The sequence below is a fragment of the Podarcis cretensis genome (assembly GCF_951804945.1).
Source record: "Podarcis cretensis genome assembly, chromosome: 3".
Lineage (NCBI taxonomy): Eukaryota > Metazoa > Chordata > Lepidosauria > Squamata > Lacertidae > Podarcis > Podarcis cretensis.
Window position 1 is genome coordinate 92,094,973 of NC_137172.1, and position 21,811 is coordinate 92,116,783.

At 39.3% G+C, this 21,811-nt stretch overlaps 1 protein-coding gene across 14 annotated transcripts in view; it reads left to right on the forward strand.

The window, feature by feature from the left end:
• Nucleotides 1-21,811, forward strand: part of DST (dystonin) — a 306,444-nt gene that overhangs the window by 239,342 nt on the left and 45,291 nt on the right. For 13 of the 14 annotated variants that reach the window (XM_079970248.1, XM_079970257.1, XM_079970258.1 and 10 more), the window contains 15 exons: nucleotides 1,090-1,256; nucleotides 1,665-1,824; nucleotides 2,054-2,380; nucleotides 2,631-2,715; nucleotides 5,278-5,519; nucleotides 6,099-6,305; nucleotides 9,366-9,485; nucleotides 9,631-9,738; nucleotides 10,467-10,685; nucleotides 12,191-12,394; nucleotides 13,429-13,660; nucleotides 13,756-13,982; nucleotides 15,743-15,865; nucleotides 16,369-16,470; nucleotides 20,695-20,796. In XM_079970248.1, the coding sequence (XP_079826374.1) occupies nucleotides 1,090-1,256; nucleotides 1,665-1,824; nucleotides 2,054-2,380; nucleotides 2,631-2,715; nucleotides 5,278-5,519; nucleotides 6,099-6,305; nucleotides 9,366-9,485; nucleotides 9,631-9,738; nucleotides 10,467-10,685; nucleotides 12,191-12,394; nucleotides 13,429-13,660; nucleotides 13,756-13,982; nucleotides 15,743-15,865; nucleotides 16,369-16,470; nucleotides 20,695-20,796 (2,625 nt within the window). The remainder of the gene's footprint in view (nucleotides 1-1,089; nucleotides 1,257-1,664; nucleotides 1,825-2,053; nucleotides 2,381-2,630; nucleotides 2,716-5,277; nucleotides 5,520-6,098; nucleotides 6,306-9,365; nucleotides 9,486-9,630; nucleotides 9,739-10,466; nucleotides 10,686-12,190; nucleotides 12,395-13,428; nucleotides 13,661-13,755; nucleotides 13,983-15,742; nucleotides 15,866-16,368; nucleotides 16,471-20,694; nucleotides 20,797-21,811) is intronic. The other variant, XM_079970252.1, reaches the window with a different exon arrangement.

The window sequence follows — 21,811 nt, forward strand, 5'->3', positions numbered from 1 at the left end:
AGACCCTCACTTAAAAAGGGGGGGGGAGAGAAGGTTCATATTAAATATTGAATTGGCAGTTGTGGAGTAAATACAGCACATCAAACTCTGTAACCAGATCCATAATTACTTTCCTGTTCAAAATAAATGTATGAGCAAGGGAAGAGCAGGTCACAGCATGCACAGCATCAGAGAGAAGTTGTGCTCTCTGAGCAGTCTTAACAAAAGGCAGTAGGAGAGAGAAGGGGGGATTTTTGGCTGAAACATAGAAGGCAACCCTCAGGGAAGAGCACTGCATGAAGCTTAGTGAATCAAGTCCTCAGGTTGTCTGGCCAAAGTGAGTATGCAAAGTTGCAGCTGCGCGCAACATAATAATCTCCAAATGATCATATGTTTGTACTGAAAATTTGGGACAGAATCCAGAGAATGTTATAACATGTTTGATTCCCTATTAAAATAATTTGGTCTTAGGCGCATCATTAAGCCCTGAATTGTGTTCATCTTATTGAATGCGGCCACAAGTGTTTCTAAAGGTGAGCACTATATAAACAAACAGATATTTCTCTGGATTGCAGTGGATAGTTGCAAACATCACCAGCGTATTGAAAAGATGGGGAGGGTTCTTATGTGAAGTGGAAAATTTCCCATCTTTTCTTTTTCCAAAATGGAAAAGCTTCCCCAAAAGTTCCCAGCACTGTCATGTGTTATAAAATGTCCCACTGTGATTCCCCCCTCTCCCTGCACATGTCAACATCATACCTCATATAAGGCATATATATCTGTAGCCCTTCCAGAGCTTCCAGGATAGCATTGAAAAGAAATCTGAATGAAAACATTTGGAAGGATGCTAGACCTTTACAACTGATGCTAAGATTGGCACAGTTTGCTCGCTCTCATAATGAAATTACTTATTTATGCAATTTATGGCACTTGCATTGTAATACTGCTGGCACCCTCACAATTTCCTGCCATCTCAGAAAATTGTTCCCTTAAGCCTGCCTCTTTTTGCCAGTAAACAAGACCTTGAAGAATCTGCCTCTTAATCTTTTTACAGCCTTGTAGTGAACAGTCATTTCCTGGCAATTTGATTTTTGATTATTTTGTCTCCAGCTTCTCCAGAGATTGCTGGATGACCGCAGACCCACTGTTGAACTAATCAAGCGTGAAGGGGAGAAAATTGCAGAGTCAGCAGAGCCCGCTGATAAAGAGAAGATCTTGAAACAGCTGAGCCTCCTGGATAGCAGATGGGATGCACTGCTTGATAAAGCAGAAACAAGGTACCTGAAATGTTTGCATTCACTTAGGGGTATAGTAGGGTGTACTCCTTGATACAGCATTAGAAACTAATGTGGAGCTATAGCAACATTTTCATCCAGTTTCAGATTCGCATTTGAAGCTAAATGAGAAAATGGCTCTGAGTATATTACAAGTTTTATTTTTAGAAATTTCAGTGAAATAATATGGGGAAATCAGTATCACATAATCACCCGTTCTTGTAGTAAAGTGGATGTCTCCCATAATCTTCCATTTATGGGAACTACTTTTAGGTGTAGTTCAGAGATTTTCAAAGTAATTCATTGAACATAATTAAACCGAAGTAGTTCTTTCCAAGCGCTGGTTTTAATTTTTTAGTATTTCATACATCCCTCATCCCACAAAATGTGCTTTGTTTTCACATATTGTAGGAATCGTCAGTTGGAAGGTATCTCAGCTGTAGCACAGCAATTCCATGAAACTTTAGAACCACTGGTTGAGTGGCTAACCATCACTGAAAAGAAGCTTTCAAATTCAGAACCCATTGGAACACAGGCTTCCAAACTACAACAGCAGATTTCTCAACATAAAGTAAGATCTTAATGTGCCTTTCATTGCGGCAATTATTTTATGATTTGTAAACCAAAAGTGGAGTTTTCCCCCCAACACATTTTTTTATTACTTTGTTTATATTCTTCTTTTACCATCAAAGTTATATTCTTTTGGTTGTTCTTGAGTTGTTTTCATATTTGGTTTTATGGTTTCTTCTGTTTGCTTGTTTTTCTTTTCTTTTTCTTACTGCTTTGAAAACTTCATTTAGGCCTTTGAGGAAGACATCGCCACTCGCAACAAAAATTTGGAGCAAGCTATTAATATTGGTCAGGCTTTAAAGGCATTGAGCTCCAAGGAAGATAAGGAAATGGTGCAGGAGAAACTAGATTCTTCAGAAGCCCAATACATTGAGATTCGAGAGAAAAGTGGCAGTAGAGCTCAGCTTCTACAGCAAGCCTATTGCAATGCTCAGATTTTTGGAGAGGATGAAGTTGAATTGATGAATTGGCTGAATGAAGTACATGAGAAACTGAGCAAACTGGCAGTCCAAGACTACAATACTGACTTGCTTGTGAAACAACAAACTGAAATGCTGGTATTTCCATTTATTTTCTGTTGTTTTTATTTTACCATTTTTAGCATTATTTTGTATTACTTCTCATATTTTATTTTTTTATTGTTATAGTCATTTAATCCTGTATCCTGTTCATTTATTTTTAAGCCTTTATCCTCCCCGCACCCTGCTCCAATTCTCAGAGAGAATAAGTGGCTGCTTATAGACTTACAGTTTTATAGATTTTAAATGATGACTTCTCTGATGATAAAAGCATTCTAAAATTTTCTAGGCTCTCCAAGAAGAGATTCTGCTCAGAAAGCAAAATGTTGATCAGGCTATACAAAATGGTTTGGAGCTTCTCAAACAAACAACAGGTGAGAAAGCCATGAGGAAATTAATGATTTATGACAACAAAGACAAGTAAAGTAGAACTTTTGGGGGCTCACTGACTCCTACTGGAACCTTTTTAAAGCTATTTTTTTTTTAAAAAAAAAACTTTTTTGTTCATAAGTAATGGGATAAGTAATTATGGGTGCAGTGTGTAATAAAGTTTCACACCGTAATACTATACCTGTCCACTCAGAGGTAAGCATGGCTGAGCTCAGCAGAGCTTACTCCCAGGTATGTGAAAAGAAAGCAGTAATGAGAGTTGGTGTAGCATAGTGGTTGAGAGCATAAGCTGGGAGTCCTCAGTTCAAATTTAACCACAGCCATGAACTTCCTAGGTGACATTAGGCAAACCATTAACTCAGCCTCAGCCTTCCTGCTGTAATATTCTACTGGTCTACTGTGCAGAGCTATTGGGAAAATTTAGGGCTGATAGAAAATTTCTCAGAAGAAAATTTCTTAACATACGTTTGAACAGTTGGAGAATTTCACTCTACTGCTGGGGAATATATGGTGAAATAGCATTCCAGATTCATCCTCTTTGAATTTTGAGCACACACTGGATCCAGTTTTAATATTGTTGTGGGGAGCAATAGTCTTGGCCTCTGCTCCTTCCCATTCTCCTCTCTTAGTCTACTGCTTTCTTGATCAGCCGAGAGGCCATGGGATAAGGTGATGTCGTGAGCCAGCACAAGTGGTTAGCTGCTACTGTTCTGGAGTGGAGCGTATTCAAAATCCCGGGGCAATACTGCAGGTACTGACCCAGTGTTTTTTGGCATGAGCTCAGGACTATGGCTAGTGATCCCGCAGTGAAGGTAAGAGTTGTTGTCCCATAGAACAGAAACTTCAATTTGGGAAAGGGAGAGAATGTGAAAAAATGCTACCAGCCCTTGACAGAGCATATTTTCCTGCTGAAAATTGGGACTACAAATCCCAGAATGCCTGACAGGAAACTAACTTTTCATGTGTCGTTTCTGTCAGGGAGAGGGAAGGCCTTATCCTTTATGGAAATAGCATATAGATCATTGCTTTGCCTCTGGAAATTATTTCTCTTAGAGTTCCCATTCCAGGTCTCATCACAAAATGTTCTGCTAGGGACAAGACCCCCAAATTTTGGGGAGTCTTAGGGTTCAGGGATTTGTAAATGAAGTACAGTGGAGGGTGGTAAAGAAGCTTCTTAAAATTTTGAACTTAACACTAAAAGCGGCTTGATACTTTTTTTATAGTATTCAGTTGAAACTCTTGAAAAGTTTGGACACCTTTTGGAGCAAACAACAGTGTGATCATTCACTCCTAACTTGAATATGCATGGTTCTGGAAGAATTTGATTATAGTTTGAATAGTTCCTTATTTTATGATTTTTTAGTAGCACTTCAGCATTTTAAAGCAGTTTGTAATGTGTGGTATCATGATGCATGTCCATTTGGATCTCAGCCAGTAGATGTAAAGAAGGAGTAAATAGACTGCTTAAACAGCTATATAGAAGAATGTTGTAGTAAATGTTTAAAAAAGAGTTTTTTTAAAAAAAAATGGACTGAGTAATTAGTCTACCTATTGCTGTGAGAGAGGCTGCTTTCCCCACAGTGGACCTAGTACTGTGGGAAAGTTGCATTCCAATTGCACACAGCATGTCTGGCTTGTAGACCAACATCTTCTAAATTTTCCAGTCTCTAACTCCATGAACTCTCCAAGATATACATAGTTTGGGGCTGGGAAGAAGGGAGGGAGGAGAGAAGGAGATGAATTACAGAATTAGAACCTGAATTGTTCACTGAAAGGTAAACATATAGTATAACGAACAGTGCAGTTTCAATTCTGACTTTTACTCTCTGTATAACGGCAATTGCATGGACATAGCCACTCAAAGAGGAAAATGTTCTTAATTGTAATTAGCGCTGTCAGTTGATTCATTACCTGCCTTATTTTAATGGATTAAATTTAATTACTGTACATACAACAAAATCTCAATATTTCATGTATATTGGAGAAAAGACATAGTTGGTTGTTTTTTTAAAGATATAGTCAAATAAAGTTGCCATGCGGTGTTAGAAGGAAAGGCCATCCATCTGCTCCTTAGCTTGATATGCTAGCACGTTATTCCCATATTCAGAGAGACCGATTCTGAACTTCAGAGCAGGCAAAACCCTGAGCCATGAATACTGAGCTCTGCCTACCATACTGCCTGTCACCTACTCAGAAGTCATTAGGGCTCCCAGCTTGTACTGATGACTTAATTGGCGTGAGCAAAGATGGGAGTTGTGGTCCAACAACATCTGGATGGCCACAGTTTCCTCATTCCTGACCTAGAGAATCCTGATTGGCTGAGGCTTGACCTAGATTTATTTTGGTGGAGCCCAATCTAAAATAAGACAGGGATGGGGTGTGGTGGGCTAAAGTTGCATGTGCACAGCGAAGCTTCCATGCTTAGAAGGAAAACTAGCTTGATCAGGATGAAATATTTGTTCTATTTTCACCTGTGGACTTCAACCCTAAAAACATCCTGGTTGCTTTAGATGATTAGTATGTTAAATACCCCTTTTGCATTGCAGGTGATGAAGTTGTCATAATTCAAGATAAATTGGAAGGCATTAAAACAAGGTACAAGGACATAACTAAGCTGAGTTCTGATGTGTCCAAGACTATAGAACAGGCTCTACAGCTTTCTGGTCAGCTGCAGTCAGCTCATGAGAAACTCTGCACTTGGCTGGATAAAGTTGAGGTGGAATTACAGTCGTATGAAGCGCAGGTCCCCAAAGGTGAAGAGTTAAGTCAAGCGCAAGAAAGACAAAAGGTGAGTGTAAAATGCTGTGTTTGCTTGTGGACAGCCTTCCGGGGGCCACATGCCAGTGGGTGGAGCAACAAGCGTGACACTTCCCTTTGTAAAGCTACACAGAAGTTGGGACATTTTTGCATATATTTACACCTCATGCACATCCCTTCACCAGCTAAGCAAGAAGCATTATCATATTTCAAGAATGCATTTCAGAGTAGGGGAGGGAGGTGGAGAGAGAGAAGGGGTATTGTTCTTTTGCACTATCACCTTTTATTAGTTTAGAGGTTTGTGTCAGCATCATGTAGGTAGGTCATTTGTTTATTTATTTATATTGATAGTGTGAGAGGTTAGGGGGTCCCAAGCGTGATTGTAACAAAAGCAAAGGTAGCCAAGTTGAAAAGAGCAATATTTATAGCTTTGGCTTGCAGCTGTAGCATTTCAACTATGTACTCTTAAACTAAAGGGAAAAAAACAACTGAAGATGGGAGAAGGAGAAAACCAAAAAAGCCCCATGGGTGGAACCTTTGAGCTGTGCAGATTTTGTTTCTGCGCCAATGTGTTATTTTTAATTTGTTTACCTTAAATATTCCTTTTTAGGCACTGCAAAAAGAAGCAAAAGATAATAAAAGTTTACTGGACACTCTTAACGAAGTCAGCAGTGCTTTGCTTGAACTGGTGCCATGGAGAGCAAGGGAAGGGATAGACAAAATGATCACAGAAGACAACGAACGGTACAGATTAGTGAGCGACACTATAACTCAGAAAGTGGAAGAAATTGATGCTGCCATTTTCAGATCGCAGCAGGTAAAAATGTCCCTAATTCTCATTTCAGTCTATGTGTGATAGGGAAAAAATATGTATATTTATCTGTTCTAGGAATACATCCAGGTGTATATCTGGGAATCCCTACCAAAAGAAAAGGCTGCTGTTCATATTATTGGCACATGCATGCTACGTCTTTGCAAGAACTGGGGCCAAACTTGAAAAGAGCTTGGTCATAGTTGTCAGACATGAGTCCTAGACCAAAGCAAATCCAGTCATTGTTGTAGCCATCTGTCTTCTAGTTGACACAGAAATTACAGATCAGTCTCATACTGAGAGGCATTACGAGTGGCATCATGCAGTGATCTCAGTGGGAATTTCAGTACAGAAAGAATTGTAAACTCAAACCCTGTAACTTATTATTTATGCTGCTATGTAGGTCATATATCAGCTTGTGTAAATGAATGGTTGAAGTAAAGATGTGTACAGTAGCCAGTGGATGCAGTTTTGCAGGAAATATAAACATTATTTGCAGTTGTGGGCAGCATTAAAATGGGCTTAATATATATACACATCAGTGTTTTGTTCGAAGGTTTTCTTTTTCTTTTTTAGAGCTTCTAATTTGTTGGCCCTTTAATTTAGTATGACTCAGTTTATATGCCTCTCTTTCAAAACAGAATGTTCAGGCCAAAAGTACCTTCTCTGATTATAAATGTGAGATGACAGCAAATGTTTGTGGCTTGTTTCAAATAGATTAAACAGTGTGATAAAGAATTACTCATGAAAAACATGGAGAAACCTCAGCCCACGTAACTTGCTTTTCAGTCATGATTCATAATTAAAGAATAAGATATGACAGCTTATCCATTAAATTTCACCTTCAGTTGGAAGTGACTCTGTCACCACAAACATGTAAATTATCAACTTTCTCAAGCAGCTTAATAGGATTATTTCTTGTTCAACCAGCATATGTTGAAAGCATCAGACATAATGAAGAATTCTGATGACCTCTAAAGGTCGCATGTGCTCCCACCATCATGAGTGGGTCCAATAAAAGTTATCCACCTTATCAGTTTCTCTACCGCTTTCTTTTAGGAACATGATTCACATTGAAACTTGTTGTGTATATTTATTTGTCTGTTTAAACTAGACCATTCAAGTATTGTGCTTCACGAGCATACCAATTGCTCTACAGTAGACTTCTCTAATTTGGTGCCCTCAATATAATTTGGACTCCAGATCGCAGCAGCCCCAGTTAGTATGGCCAGTGATGGAAACTGTATTTCAAAGCATTTGGAAAGAACCAGGATGGGGAAGGCTCTCAAAGTTCTCCAAAGCTCTCGAGTTCAGTTGAGAACTGGTCGGTGAGCCCAGGGGAAGTAACAAAGTTGAGGATGGAACATTTGCATATGACAGCAGTGCCTAGTGGGATAATAGACCCTGGCTTCCCTTCCCCTGCGCCATCCACATGTTGAAGGGGAAGGTCTTAAATGAGGAGTCTGCTTTGTGTGTAGGCTCTGCCTCTGTAGAACCCTTTGTGATCAGGGTGCTAATATAGGTTTATACAGTGGGCTCTCTTTTCTTTGGGACCTTCCCCCAGAGTGTGGAAGTCAGGGTACAGCCAGTAGTATTGTCATGGTGGAGGAAACTCAGTGGGCATGAACTTGCTCTCTTCTCCCATGCATGTTCGGAAAATGATATTTGAAAGAAATCCACTAGTGGTCTCTGAAAGGATAAGATTTTCAGGCGGGGGGGGGGGGGATATGTGTATGCTATACTCACGACTTGCGTTCGCACAACTGGACTGTCAACTTCTACCAAGAAGCAATTCCTATTTTGCTGCCCATTGATTTTAATGCCATTGATCTAGTCTAACTAAAAAATAATCTCTCTATTGAGGCAGGGAAATAATCTTAAAGATGGACAAGAGCAAGAGGTGTTTAAAGAAAAGCAAGTATTAATATTACCTTTGATGTTTGTGAGAATTTTGACAGAGAATTCTGGTTGAAGTATAAAGTATAATGTGGCTCTGACATTTCCTGCTTTCTCTTTGTAACACTTCTGAAATAAGCTGATTTTGATATACTCCTCAGTGTCACAGAGAGCCCTAGAATTTATTAAAATAAGAATAAACGGTGTGGGTATTATAAGAAGCTGCATTATGTTCAATCACAGCAACAAGCCACCTAGCCTCACACTCTTAACTACTAGCACTGATTCCAGGATGCTGTGCTGCTGACCTGAAAGTCATTATTCTTCAACAAAATAACTTCAAAGGGAAACTTTAGCAAGCAGCTGCTGAACAAAAATTCATCAGCAAGCTTGAAGCTACTTGTTTCAATTTCATTCAAGGCGAAGTTTTTTTCTCCTCTTACATTAAATTATCATAGCAAAGGGAGGAAAATTATATTGTTGCATATAATTTGTGAATGATCACTGTGTTTATTTCGTATACTTTTGAGCTTTGCACAGAGACCTCGCACTTGCTGTTCAAAGATATTTGGCCCACTGCTTACAATCTTTACCTTTCTGACTCTGTATGTGTTTGACAAATGCCACTGAAGCATGTTGCACTATTCTGCCTTGCCTTACCTGTCCCTTTAAGAATACCCAGATTTCTCTCATCCTCCATCATATCTCTTAAGTGAAGAGGCCACATCTCCTCTTCCAGGCCTAAATGCACAAACTGTGGAAAGCTTATGGTGTAGCAGGGAAGTTAACGGGCACTATCTTGTTGCCATTGACACCTTGATCGCTTCATCCTCTATCCCCTCCCAAAGGTGTTGCAACACACGTTCTTAGCTATGTGCAACTCCCTTAGCATTGCAGCTTAAAATACCCACCATTCTAGAACTGGCCTAGAGGCAGCTTTGCAATTTAGGGTTATACTGGTTCTGATATCCAAAATATAAACAGGTTCTCATAAACTTGGGGCTGTGTAAATGTAACCAGTGCAGTCTTACCACTGAGCTATGATCCCCACCTCTCAATTTTATCAAATGTCTTTTCTGAAATATCTTTTCCATTTAAATCCTCTACCTATCCAGTTGGAGTTATTTTTTTTTATGAATTGCTGTTTTATTTTTTCTGTGTTTTCTTTAGTTTGATCAAGCAGCCGACACTGAATTAGCCTGGGTTGAGGAAACAGAAAATAAACTGATGTCTCTGGGTGACATTAGGCTTGAACGTGACCAGACCATTGCTCAGCTACAAGTTCAAAAGGTGAACAAATGTGATTCCATCTGTAATGCAATAATTAATGGCCATTACTTTTTCTGCCATGATTTAATTTTCAAACCATTATAGTGCAGGCTTTTGCTCTATGTCCTCATATTCCTAATACCAGAGTATTGTATTATGTAATTAGGCATTTACCATGGAGATTTTGAAACACAAGGATACAATAGAAGAGCTTGTTGCATCTGGGGATGAGATTATGAAGACATGCACGGAAGAGGACAAACAAACCATGAAGGTAATGGAGCATGACTTGCACTTGCTTACCAATAACTTTGAAAATCTGCATGCATAAGGGATTCCTAAGCCATGTTGCTGGAACCACTAAGATTATGTAAGAGGGGCTGAAATGTGCCTTGAAAGCTTAAGCTGCCTCAAGTTGGTTAAACTATGGAACTTGCAGGAGGCAGTGATGGCCTCTAACTTGCATGGCTTTAAAAGAGGATTAGACAGATTCATAGAGGATAAAGCTATCAATGGCTTTTAGCCATAATGGCTATGCTCTGCGCAGTTGGAGGCAGCGATGCTTCTGAATACCAGTTGCTGGAAACCAGAGGAGGGGAAAGTGCTCTTGTGCTTGAATCTTGCATGCTGGTTTTCCACAGGTCATTGTGAGAACAGGATGGGGGACTAGATCTACCATTGGCCTGATCCAGCAGGTTCATCTTATGTTCTTAAAACTTACTTGAAATGCCTGTTGAAATTTTAAAAGGCCTTCCGTAGACACTCAAAATTCAACTGGAAAGAGGGCCTGCCTGATATCAACCAGGAAGGAGTTCCATAGAATTGGACCCAGAATGCTGAATCCACAACTCCTTGGTGGATATGCCTTCCCCAAGCACCTGCCTACTTGCCCCCTAAGGAGCTAAAAGATTGCCCACTGTGTTATATAGCAAGACTAGTCACCTGCCACAATGTAAATTTCTCCAACCAAATGCTGGTGTTTGTTGGTAATTTCTTTAATAGAAGAAGCTGGGAGACCTCTTGCAGAAGTATAATACACTCTGTCAAATGAACTCTAAGAGGAATCTGCAGCTTGAAAGAGCTCAATCTCTAGCCAGTCAGTTCTGGGAGACTTATGAAGAGATTTGGCCATGGCTAACGGAAACAAAAACAGTAATATCACAGCTTCCAGCACCAGCTCTTGAATATGAAACCCTAAAGCAACAACAAGAAGAGCACCGGGTAAGTTTGCAGTCGTCTTACAAAATGCTGTTAATTGCAAAGGTCAACAGAAGTGCAGCTCTCTCTTTAGCATGTCACATTCACCAAACCAACCAATATCAGATTTTACATATTTTTTACTCGCTGTTAACAACAACCCAAAATCCATTTTTTTATGAAACAAAATTTTACTATTTTAATATAACCACAAGTTTAAGATTATTCTCAAGGCGGAGCAGTCATTGTGAAAAGCGGATTAGTGAATTAATTCACTAATTAATCAATTAATTAATTAATTCACTAATTAATTAATTAATTACATTACATTTTTTTTTAAAGGAATGAAAATGTTCAACAGTATCCAAAATAGTTGGAATGTAAAGCAAGCTGTGGTGTTCCCTAAGGGGAAAAAAATCAAAAATCCACAGTTGGGAAACACCTTAATTTGGACCAGCCAAAATATCACAATCTTTTGAGTTCTCCAGAACTCTTAATCAGTCAGGATGTTATGCAAAGCAGAGAATAGGGAAAAGGGGGCAGGGGACAGCAACAAACAACAAAAATGGTTGCAGCCACTATGTCTGCATTTAGATTCTGTTTTAAGAGAGATTGCAGGCTGGATTGGACTAGGTGCTGCAGACTCAGTCTCTATCCAGGATTTTGGGGAAAGAGGTGATGGCTGACCCGAATTCTGGAAACATAAAATCCAGCAGTTACTCAGTTCTGCCTCCAGCCTTAACAAACGACAGAGGTTCCTGATTAGGCAGAGTGCAGCAATAAAGAGAAACATGGCTGTCTTCATATTAGCAAAGTTGGAGATTAATTATAGAGAGTGTTCTGGGTAGAAAATTCAGCTAAAGCCTTATTGAGTAGTAGTGAAGGCACACTGAATACAACAGAAACTGGAGACAAACAAAAGAAAAAGTACCCAGAAGCACCTTCTAAAAGTGAACTTTAAAACTGTAACAGTTTGTTCCGTTAAGTTATGCTTTAAAAGGAGCTGAACAAAGTGCAACAGTGTGTTGCTTCTATTTTAAAGCACAGCATTTTCTTCGAGTCTCAAAAATATTGGTTGATCTTAATATGATTCCTTGATGTAACCTTGGAGGTTTGATTTGCTTGCTTTTGTTACAGCACTCGAGCCCTAGCGAGCTATTTATAATCATATTTAAACAATTTGGCATCTTCTGGAATGCCATTACTTAATAAATCATTTCGAGTGCCGGACAACTGGCTGAATACTTTTGACTAGTTATATTGTTTTGCTTCCCAGATTCTGTGCTTTTAAATATCTTGGTTGACTAAAATGTTGTTTTTCTAGTATAAAGGAAACATTATATGCTTAGAGCTGAAAACACAACAATAAGGCTAAATGGATATATCCAGTATGAGTTATACTTTGTCCTAGCATACAGATGGGATTGTTTATTTAGACCACCTTGCCAGCTGAACGTGTTGGACGCACAGACAGCTGGAATGTGGCGATGTAAGGATTAGATACTGATAAGTGTTTTGCTTTGCTATAGCAACTGCGAGAGTTGATTGCTGAACACAAGCCTCATATAGATAAGATGAATAAAACTGGACCTCAGCTTCTGGAGTTGAGCCCGCGCGAAGGTTTTTCAATCCAAGAGAAGTATGTAGCAGCTGATGCCCTTTATAGTCGAATTAAAGAAGATGTCAAAAAGCGAGCTCAGGCATTGGACGAAGCCATTTCTCAGTCTACCCAGGTAACATTATTTATTAGAAGAGCAATTAGATTCCAACTGCAGGATGTTGTTATCTTAAATCAATAGACTTTAGGTACATAGTGGACTTGCCAAGACACTACGTCACCAAATATGTGAACACCCCCATCATTGCACATAAATTTGCTCTTCCTATCTGTTAAAGAATTAAGGGCATTGTATTTTCGTGAATCAAACCTTCCCCGTGTGCCATCAAGTTCCTTGAAGGAAAGGCATGATTAAAAAATGGAAATATTCTTATCCTATTTGGGAATTACAAAATTGTTTTTCCCTGAATAATAAGGCCAGTATCCTACATAATAGTGATTTGTTCATGCATGCACACAATCAAAGAGGCTAACTGGTGTCAAGACAGCCCAGGGTTTCTCCTGGTGTCTTTGCCAAAAATAGTGGTGGTGGGACAGTGACTGACTGTCGGTCAGACTTGGCATGAAGCAACTTCCAACTTTCCAATGTAATGCTACTGCATTATAGTTTTCTGACCCGACCTACCTAGGAGCTAGATGCTTACGTTCATACCATGTCTATTAATCACTGCCACATAATGTTAACAGTAATTAACCAATGCAGTAGGATATTTAGTAGAAAAAACTTATTAATAATGTGAATGGCTGACATTTTTTAAATGACATAACACATTGTGGCTAAGGATAGGTGAAAGAAAAAATGTGTTATTCCCTCTGTGTTATAAAACCATGTTCAGGAAACTTAATACATGGTATTAATACATGGTGATGATGAGACAGTTAACAATTGGTCTGTACTGTAAAGCTGCCTAGTTCACTAACAAGCAGATATGATTTGGACACCTTGATTGGGAAGCATAAATTTTGCTTAAACTAAGATCATAAATCTGTTGAGAAAGACAAAAAATGTCACAAAAATAGTTAAGGATGCTTTAAGCATGTTCATTCAGCTATAACAGGGTTTTTTCTGGTTTGACCCAATTCCTTTTAAATGTTGCTAATCTGTCACTCACCCAGTCTTCTCTCCCTCCTCCCCATTTGTCTGCATAGTTCCATGACAAGATAGATTCGACCACTGAGAGCCTAGAACGCATTGTTGAACGTTTGAGGCAACCGCCTTCCATCTCAGCTGAGGTTGAGAAGATTAAAGAACAGATTGGTGAAAATAAGAACGTGTCTGTCGACCTTGAAAAACTTCAGCCAGTCTATGAAACCCTCAAGCAGCGCGGGGAGGAGATGATTGCCCGTTCAGAAGGCGCTGATAAGGACATATCTGCTAAAGGTAGACTTCAGAATTTTACATTTCAAAATAAATGCATGAACAAGTTTCCACAAGCAGAACTTTATATACCTGCCCGTGTATATTTTGCTTCCTAGTGGTTCAGGATAAGTTGGATCAAATGGTCTTTATGTGGGAAGACATCCATACCCTGGCTGAAGAAAGGGAGGCCAAATTGCTTGATGCAATGGAATTAGCAGAGAAGTTCTGGTGTGATCACATGGCTCTCATAGCCACTATTAAGGATACGCAGGATTTTATCAGAGAACTAGAAGGAGCTGGAATTGATCCTTCAGTGGTAAAGCAACAGCAAGAAGCAGCAGAGGTAGGTGAAATGTAACTGTTGGGCTTAGACTACTGTCCTGCTCCCATATATTTCTTAGCAATCATGTATAAGCGTGTTAGTGGTTTGGACTATATTGTTATGCTATGTTTAGTGGAAATTCCTTTACAAATCATCATGGCTGGTTCAGATGTAACAGGAAACCATTGTTTCCAGCTATGTGAATGAGCCACACTGAACCACCTCCTCCCGTCTCCAGTGCAAGGTTCTTCACAGCTCATTCACATTGTGGGAACTCCTAATTACCCATTATATATGGACAGGACTAGATATAGAGTCCAGCACCATCTGTGTGGATTTATTTTGCTTCTTTAAGAAACATAAATCCCTGTGTGTAACAAATGCATAACTACAGGTAATCATGGCCTGCATTTTTTTGCCTTCCTGCACTAGTCAGTAATGCCCTTTTTTTCTCTTCAGAGTCTATGCACTGCTAAAAGAAAAGACTTGCATGGGGGAAAATGCATTTGAAGTAATAATGAAGGGTGATGGCTGTGTTCTACCTCCTATGTCAAAGGCAGTTTGCCTCTGAATATCAGCTCCTGGGTATCACAAGTGCTGTTGTGCACAGGTCCTTGTGGGCATCTGGTTGACCACTGTGAGAACATGATGCTGGACTAGATAAGCCTTTGGCCTTAACCCAGCAGGACTCACCGTTCTTTCTAATGACTATTGTGTCCTTATAAGCCATTTAATGATGATTCAAGCATTGGGCTGGATTCAGTTAACCCAGTTTGCTTATGGAAGCCAGCACAAGAACTTCTACTAGCTCAATAGAGATTCACCCCTCTTCTCCCCCTTCACCGCAAATCTGCTCTGGAGGGTCAGGGGAACCCCCAGAACAGCATGGAGAGGGAGGAGAAGGGAGATAGTTGCATCTGACAAGCAGAAATGCCTTTGCTGATGGAATATTGGCATAGTGTGATGTTGAATTCCACCCATTGAGTGGGGAAAAATTCATGCATTAATCACCCTTAAAAGACCATCCGTTCTCACCCAGGTCAATCTCCCTCCCAACTTGGTGTTCAAATGACTGCACAAGTTTGGTCTTTTGGTTTACGTTTCTAAGAGGCACTCCCCTCCCCAGTATTGCCTGTTGAAGTGAGAGACTTTCCTAAGTCATTTGTGATTTGCTGTGGTAGGATGTGTGTGGGATAAAGTGGAAGAGAGGGAATAAAATAATCTCACTGCCATTGGACATGCCTAAAACAGCTCTGGTTTCCAACCTTTATTCACAAAAGTCATAAACATTCATTACAGGGAAATAATAGCAGCCTGGGACCATGTGATATTGAGACATTGCATTTTTATTTGATAATATTCAGAAGCAAGACCTACTAATTTGTTTAAAAGGAGGCTAGTATTCACCTTATTTTCTTAGCATTATGGTGTAATTTTCCCACACTGTATGGCTACAATGTTAGCTTACTGAATTTGAAAGCTGTTTTTCTAAGCAGGTGAATATGTCAACCCCTGTAATGTTCTGGATACAGAGGAATTGTTAAGCTCCTGCCACAACAACCATCTGCTCAATGGATGAAGAAAAACCTACTCTTAAACTCCCTCCTTCATGTTGTCATCTTCTTCATAAATCAATATATTTTTAAAATTTAAGGTCAGCATGGCCTTATGCTATGCTAGTTAAACACTAATGAATAGCAAATAATGTTTGCCACTCTGAATGAATCTTAAATATTAAATTTAATTTATGGAAAGTTTAACATTTTGTTTCTCTTTTTTAGACCATTAAAGAAGAGATAGATGGGTTACAAGAAGACTTAGATGTAGTGGTAAGCCTTGGCTCTGAACTGATAGCAGCATGTGGAGAACCTGACAAACCATTAGTCAACAAGAGCATAGATGAGGTATGAGTCATGTAATTGTTTGGCATTTTATGCCCATATGAAATGGATAGAAAGGTGTTTTATTTTTTAAACTGATGTATGGTGCCTAATTTAAATACTTGGCAAACAAACAGGGTTCTTTGGGGAGTCAAAAGTAAAATTCACCACACTGGCTTTTGGTTTGATTTTGAAACCTTCAAGGCACTTTGCAGAACTGAAATAAACCTATGAAGCTCATAGTTTAACTTGCACTGATAAGTGGAACCATCCACATATTTAACTATGGTATGGTAATAAGCCACAAAAAAACTTGGGTGGATGGAATCCTGGTGCTTGATAGAGACATATCCACCTAGATTTAGTGATGTTCCTTGCTCTTATTATAATATTAGGGAAGCTCTTGCATAATTTTTATATTGCAGATAGAGAAACCTTAATCTAATGTCAATCCTAAATTTTAATATATAGATTATAGACATTGCCTTCCAGTTTTTTATTCAACTGAATCTCCATTTAAAATGCAGCTAAATTCTGCTTGGGATGCTTTAAACAAAGCATGGAAAGAACGTGTTGACAAGCTTGAGGAAGCAATGCAAGCGGCTGTTCAGTATCAAGATGGATTGCAGGTAAGGTTATTTTAATCTTTAAAATTTACAAGCATTATCTAATATTATTTTTTTCTTTTTTAATAGTAACATTTTTAATCAGCCAGAGACCCCTGATTTGATTCTGAATTGTTGGTTCAGAACAATTGAAAATGTTGGTTTTCATTTAACCTATAAAGCACTTAACAGTTGTATACTATTATGACCTCATCTTCATCCTCCTGCAAGTTCTTTGATCGTCAACTTTTGAATTTGCTTGGGAATAGCACCCCAAATTTTTCTATTACTATACCAAGTTTGTATGATGAGGAATTCTCAGGCAAAATGCAAGCCTATATTATTCTTTCTGGCAGCACAAGACAACCTGGTTGTTTGGGCTGGCTTTTGGTGGAATTGGGTATTTTAATTTGATGTTAGTGGATATTCTGTTGGTTTTACTGATCCTGATTTTATAATAGTGTTGCATTCCCCTAAAACGGAGGTTGGGGGAACCTGTTGTCCTCCAGATGTTGTTGAACTTCAGTTCTCATCAGTGCCAGCCCACACAGCCAACAATTAAGGATTATGAGAACTGTAGTCCCAGTAACACCTGGAGGGCCCCAGGTTCTCCATCTCTGCCCTAAAACACAGGGTGGGGCAGCTAAATTTCTAAATGAACAATAAATAAATATGTATATTAGAGCATGAACCATCCAAAGTTAAATGCATGTTATGGGTCATGCAATGTGCTACATTGGAGATGTGTGATTGGATCTCCTAGCATATTATTATTCTCCTAAAAGTGTCTGTGTGTGTGTGTGTGTGTGTGTGTGTGTGAGAGAGAGAGAGAGAGAGAGAGAGAGAGAGAGAGAACCACAGCACAGGGGGCATTTTAAAAATTAACCCCCCTCCCCTTTTTTCTTTCCACCCTGAGCTGCTGTAGAAGGAAAATCATATGGGCATGATACTGACCTATGCATAGATATTTTTCCTTGTGACTAGTTCAGATGTAGAGACAAATCTTGGTTTGCTGTTACGTGTACCAGGGCAATCATCAAACTCACATGTTTTCCCCTCTTCCATTTCCCTCCCCTTTATGCACTGGAGGAGCAAATGTAAAGCTTTAGTTGTGGTTTGTAACAAACGGGTTAGCGCAAATTATCAAATACTGGTTTGGATGCCTCACGTTCTCAGATTTTGATGGAACAGGAAACCATGGTTTGTTACAAACCGGTAATGAAAGTTTCACATTTCTACCACTTCATGTTTGAAGTGGGGGAAAGGAGATGAGGAGCACATGATCCTGAGACTTGCTGCTGGTCATTCACATAATGAAAAACCATGACTTTTTGTTGTATCTGTTCAAGACCTATATGCCAGTAAAATGAGGATGCATCAGTAGATCAAGAGAACCTCCGCTGAAAGAGTTTGGTTGCTATGATACATTTAGCTCAGACAAAATGTGAGATGGTGACATTCAAACCAAAAGGGGGGGGGGGAGCTTTTTTTGGCAAGGTCCTTTGTAGTTTGGACAAAAGATTCACTTGGTAGATTCTATACATTTTAATTTGCTGGTGTGTCATGGTAGTTGACATGAAATTTGTCTCCAATAGAAGCATGTCTATAAATGAATATCTTCACATTTTATGGCTGCTAGCTTCCTAACCATCTATTGATAAGGTTCAGGTTATAGTTCAGGTACACTGGGTGTGTAACAGGAGTGCTAAAATTAGCTGATGATTTTTCAAGCGTGTTTTTTAAAAGAAAAGTGGTTAAACAGTGCTAGGAATAGAAATGTTAAAAGTAGTTTATCTAAATTTTTAACATATCTTTTTTCCTCACCACTGTACAATATAAGCATTACATGTCGGTTTTTGACCAACAGATCAATTGTAGAAAAATTACTAATTGCTTATTTCAATAAAGATAGCTTTTCCATATCACAAGGTTTGAAGGTCAATTTTATAGCATTTACCTATGTGATTGTAACTGATCCTATAACCAGGTTTTAATCTGAACATATTCCTGTTGATTTGTTGTTGTTGTTGTTGTTGTTGTTGTTGTTGTTAGAATTTATGTACCGCCCCATACCTCTGGATCTCAGGGCAGTTCACAGAACAAAATCAAAATATAAAACCACAAAAGATATAATCAAAATAAAAACAACAACCCAATAACCCCCTCCCCAAAGAACCACATTTTAAAAGGGCTTGGATGTTAATTAAATCAAACAAAGGCCTGGTTAAAAAGGAACGTTTTTGCCTGGCACCTAAAATGTGTATAATGAAGGCGCCAGGCGAACCTCCCTGGGGAGAGCATTCCACAGATGAGGTGCCACTGCAGAGAAGGCCTGTTCTCATGTTGCCATCCATAACTTATCTGATGGTGATTTGATTGTATTCAGTGAGCAATATCCCACATATTCCAAAATTATCATATTTCATCACTGGCCTTGCTAAATTTTATCTGCTCAGCAGATCTTTGGATCATTTGTAAATTGTAAATGAGGTTCCCGTTTCACTGCTTTGGATCACATACATTGTTTTAAAGACAGAATAACTAACTACCTGTTGGAACAAGGATGAAGACCCTCATGCCTGGGCAGGGGAGACCAAATAAGCCCTCTAGCCCTCTCTGCCTGGCCCTTTGCACTCACCCCAGGCCACCTACCTTCAACTGTACCCACTTCCCCCAGGTCACAGTCAACCTTACTTTATACCCACTTTGAGTGTTTTTGCCTGGCTGGATTATGTTCTTGAACTCTGATAGTGCCTCTTAGTAACCTGGATGAGAGTATGGAGTGGAGTGTGTAAGTGTGTGTAGAATCAAGCCTGCTATATGAAGGTAAACTGTACATTAGTTGCTTTACCCACTTTGCCTCTGGGCTTGCTCACTATTGTGGACTATAGTCTGGAAAAAGGGTTCCCCATCTCTGCATTAGAAACTGCATTGCATGCTGGACCGTGGTAAAATGTTAAGAGGCAGGACAACATCGTAACATCATGCCCAATTACTTTTTAGACTCTTTTTTATTATTTAAAATGACTTTATTTGACCAGAGGGTCCCAGCAACGTGCTTATTTCTATATTTCAGCTTTCATTGCTTGGCTTTAATTCCTAACCTAAAAGCCATCAGTTTCTTAGTCCTTATCCTGCATTGTCTCCAGTATGACATTATGCCAGAAGACACTTGCAGAAGCAGTGTGCATTCCAAAAAGATGTGGATATTTCCCACCAAATGGAACTAAGCAGGCTAGTTCCTAGATTTTTTGGGGGTAGGAGAGGTGCTCTTTGATATATTGACATGCACATGTATGCATGCTCTTAATGGAATACCTGCTGCCAAATTGGAGGTGAAGTGTGAACACAACTGCTCAGGCATAGCTGATGCATGATCCCCGGTAGTAGTTCACACCTCATTAATGGGGAGTGAAGTGGCCTTTGCTATCCAATGTTATGAAATGTCCTTGAATGTTATGAAAATCTAGCTCCCTCTGCTGCATTTTTACCCATCTTGAGTCATAGATATGGCACCGGAAGAGTGTTTGAATATCGCCCTCTGAGCTTCCTCTAAAGACCTTCAGATATCTTGAGAATTTTAATAAATGATTTGACTCATACATTCCAGAAGTATAGCCAGATCACACTATCTGTTACCTCAAAAACAACAAAGAGATTTGTGGCACTTTAAAGACTAACAGTTCAATTCTAGGCATGACCCAATGAAACTTATTCGCAGGTAGGTATTAGAGGATTGCAACAAATACGTGACAATAATTTGGTTAGTTCTTAAGATGCCACAAGATTCTCCGTTGATGCCCCAATTGTAGGTTTTCTGGGGATAAAAATATTTGACAACTCTTATATTCAGAAATGGAGAAGTGTACAAAAAGTTATCACAGTGGAAAAACCCAGCAGAAATTCTTTGAACAGGCAACAACTGTTTTGTGTGGGGGTTATGTTCCTGACCCCCGTGCACATCAGTGGAGTGTGCATAAGCCCACTCTGCCCCATTATGCCTCTGCCCCCCCCTTTCAGGTCATGTCCAGGTTGTGGTGATGCGCATGTTCACAGTTATGCACATATTAGACAAGCATGAAACAGTTGTTGTCTGTAATACAGTTTTATTCAGTAGCAAATATACAGTACTTAGTAGCATTCACAGATCAATTATTATTAGGTTGCACCTACTATGAGGCTATACTATAGCATTACTTGGACTACTATTTTACCTGATTTTCTTATTCTTATTCAATATGTTTACAGGCCATATTTGACTGGGTGGATATCGCTGGCAGTAAATTAGCTGCGATGTCACCAGTTGGAACAGACCTAGAAACAGTAAAACAACAGACAGAAGAAATGAAGGTATGAAACAGTAACTTTTTATGAATGTACATCTTTCTGTTAGTGTTAGTGTTCCAAATCGCTTTGCATTCAGTCTGTAACAATAAGTAAATTGTTTTGGTATGGGCATGTTGTTTAAAAATCTACAGCCTTTCTGAGTCTGAAAGTAATATGACATCAGTTTCCTCTCCGAGTTAATTCTGGATTTTTTTCAAGAGTTATTTTTTCATCACTGCATCAATTACTTTTATGACACCCAGCTTCCCTTTTAGAATGTGCACAAGTTCCTGCAAAGCCTGTCATTCTTCATACCATGGATTAGTCCTAAACATTCATAGATCTCTTCATTTCCACCGCAGCCCACTGGACTATAAAGCAAAATCCCTAGCCAACTCTAAAAGCAATATTTGGAATGGAAATATGACTCATTCTTTTCATAATACCTGGATGCTGCTGTGTGCTTTGCACAGGAAGCAGAGATGGTATAGGATATCCTGTTTTAGGGCACAGGATTAGACTGGATGAATCCACTCCAGCCCTGTTATTGTATGTGCAAAGCAGGGCTTGAATATGTTGGGAAATTAAACAGGAAATTTAACAGCCAATATTTAAGCCCTGTCTCTCAGCAGGGGTTGAAGATGGAAAATTAGGGTTAAGAAATTACTTCTAAAAATGAAAGCGGGGATTAAGAGATCATCAAAACAGGGCAGAGTGGTGATGGTGATGCATCATCTTGACCCAGGGGTATACAGTAACAGGGGCGAGGGGGAAGCCCTTCTACATTTCTCACTTCTCTCTTATTGAATCAGTGTGTATCTTTGGTAAAAGATGTTAGGCTAGGTAGGGAATAGGATTTTGTGAATGGATCACAGCAGGGAGGCTTCAAGGAGTGTTGGCTGGCCGCCCAATGACTTACAGAGTGTGCTGAGGGCAGAAAGAAGTTATTGATGAATCCTTCTTCCTTGGATCTTCAACAAGCTTCGGGTGTGCAAAGGATTCCCTTCCTCTTCTGTGCTTAGCTCATCTGGTTTTGCAT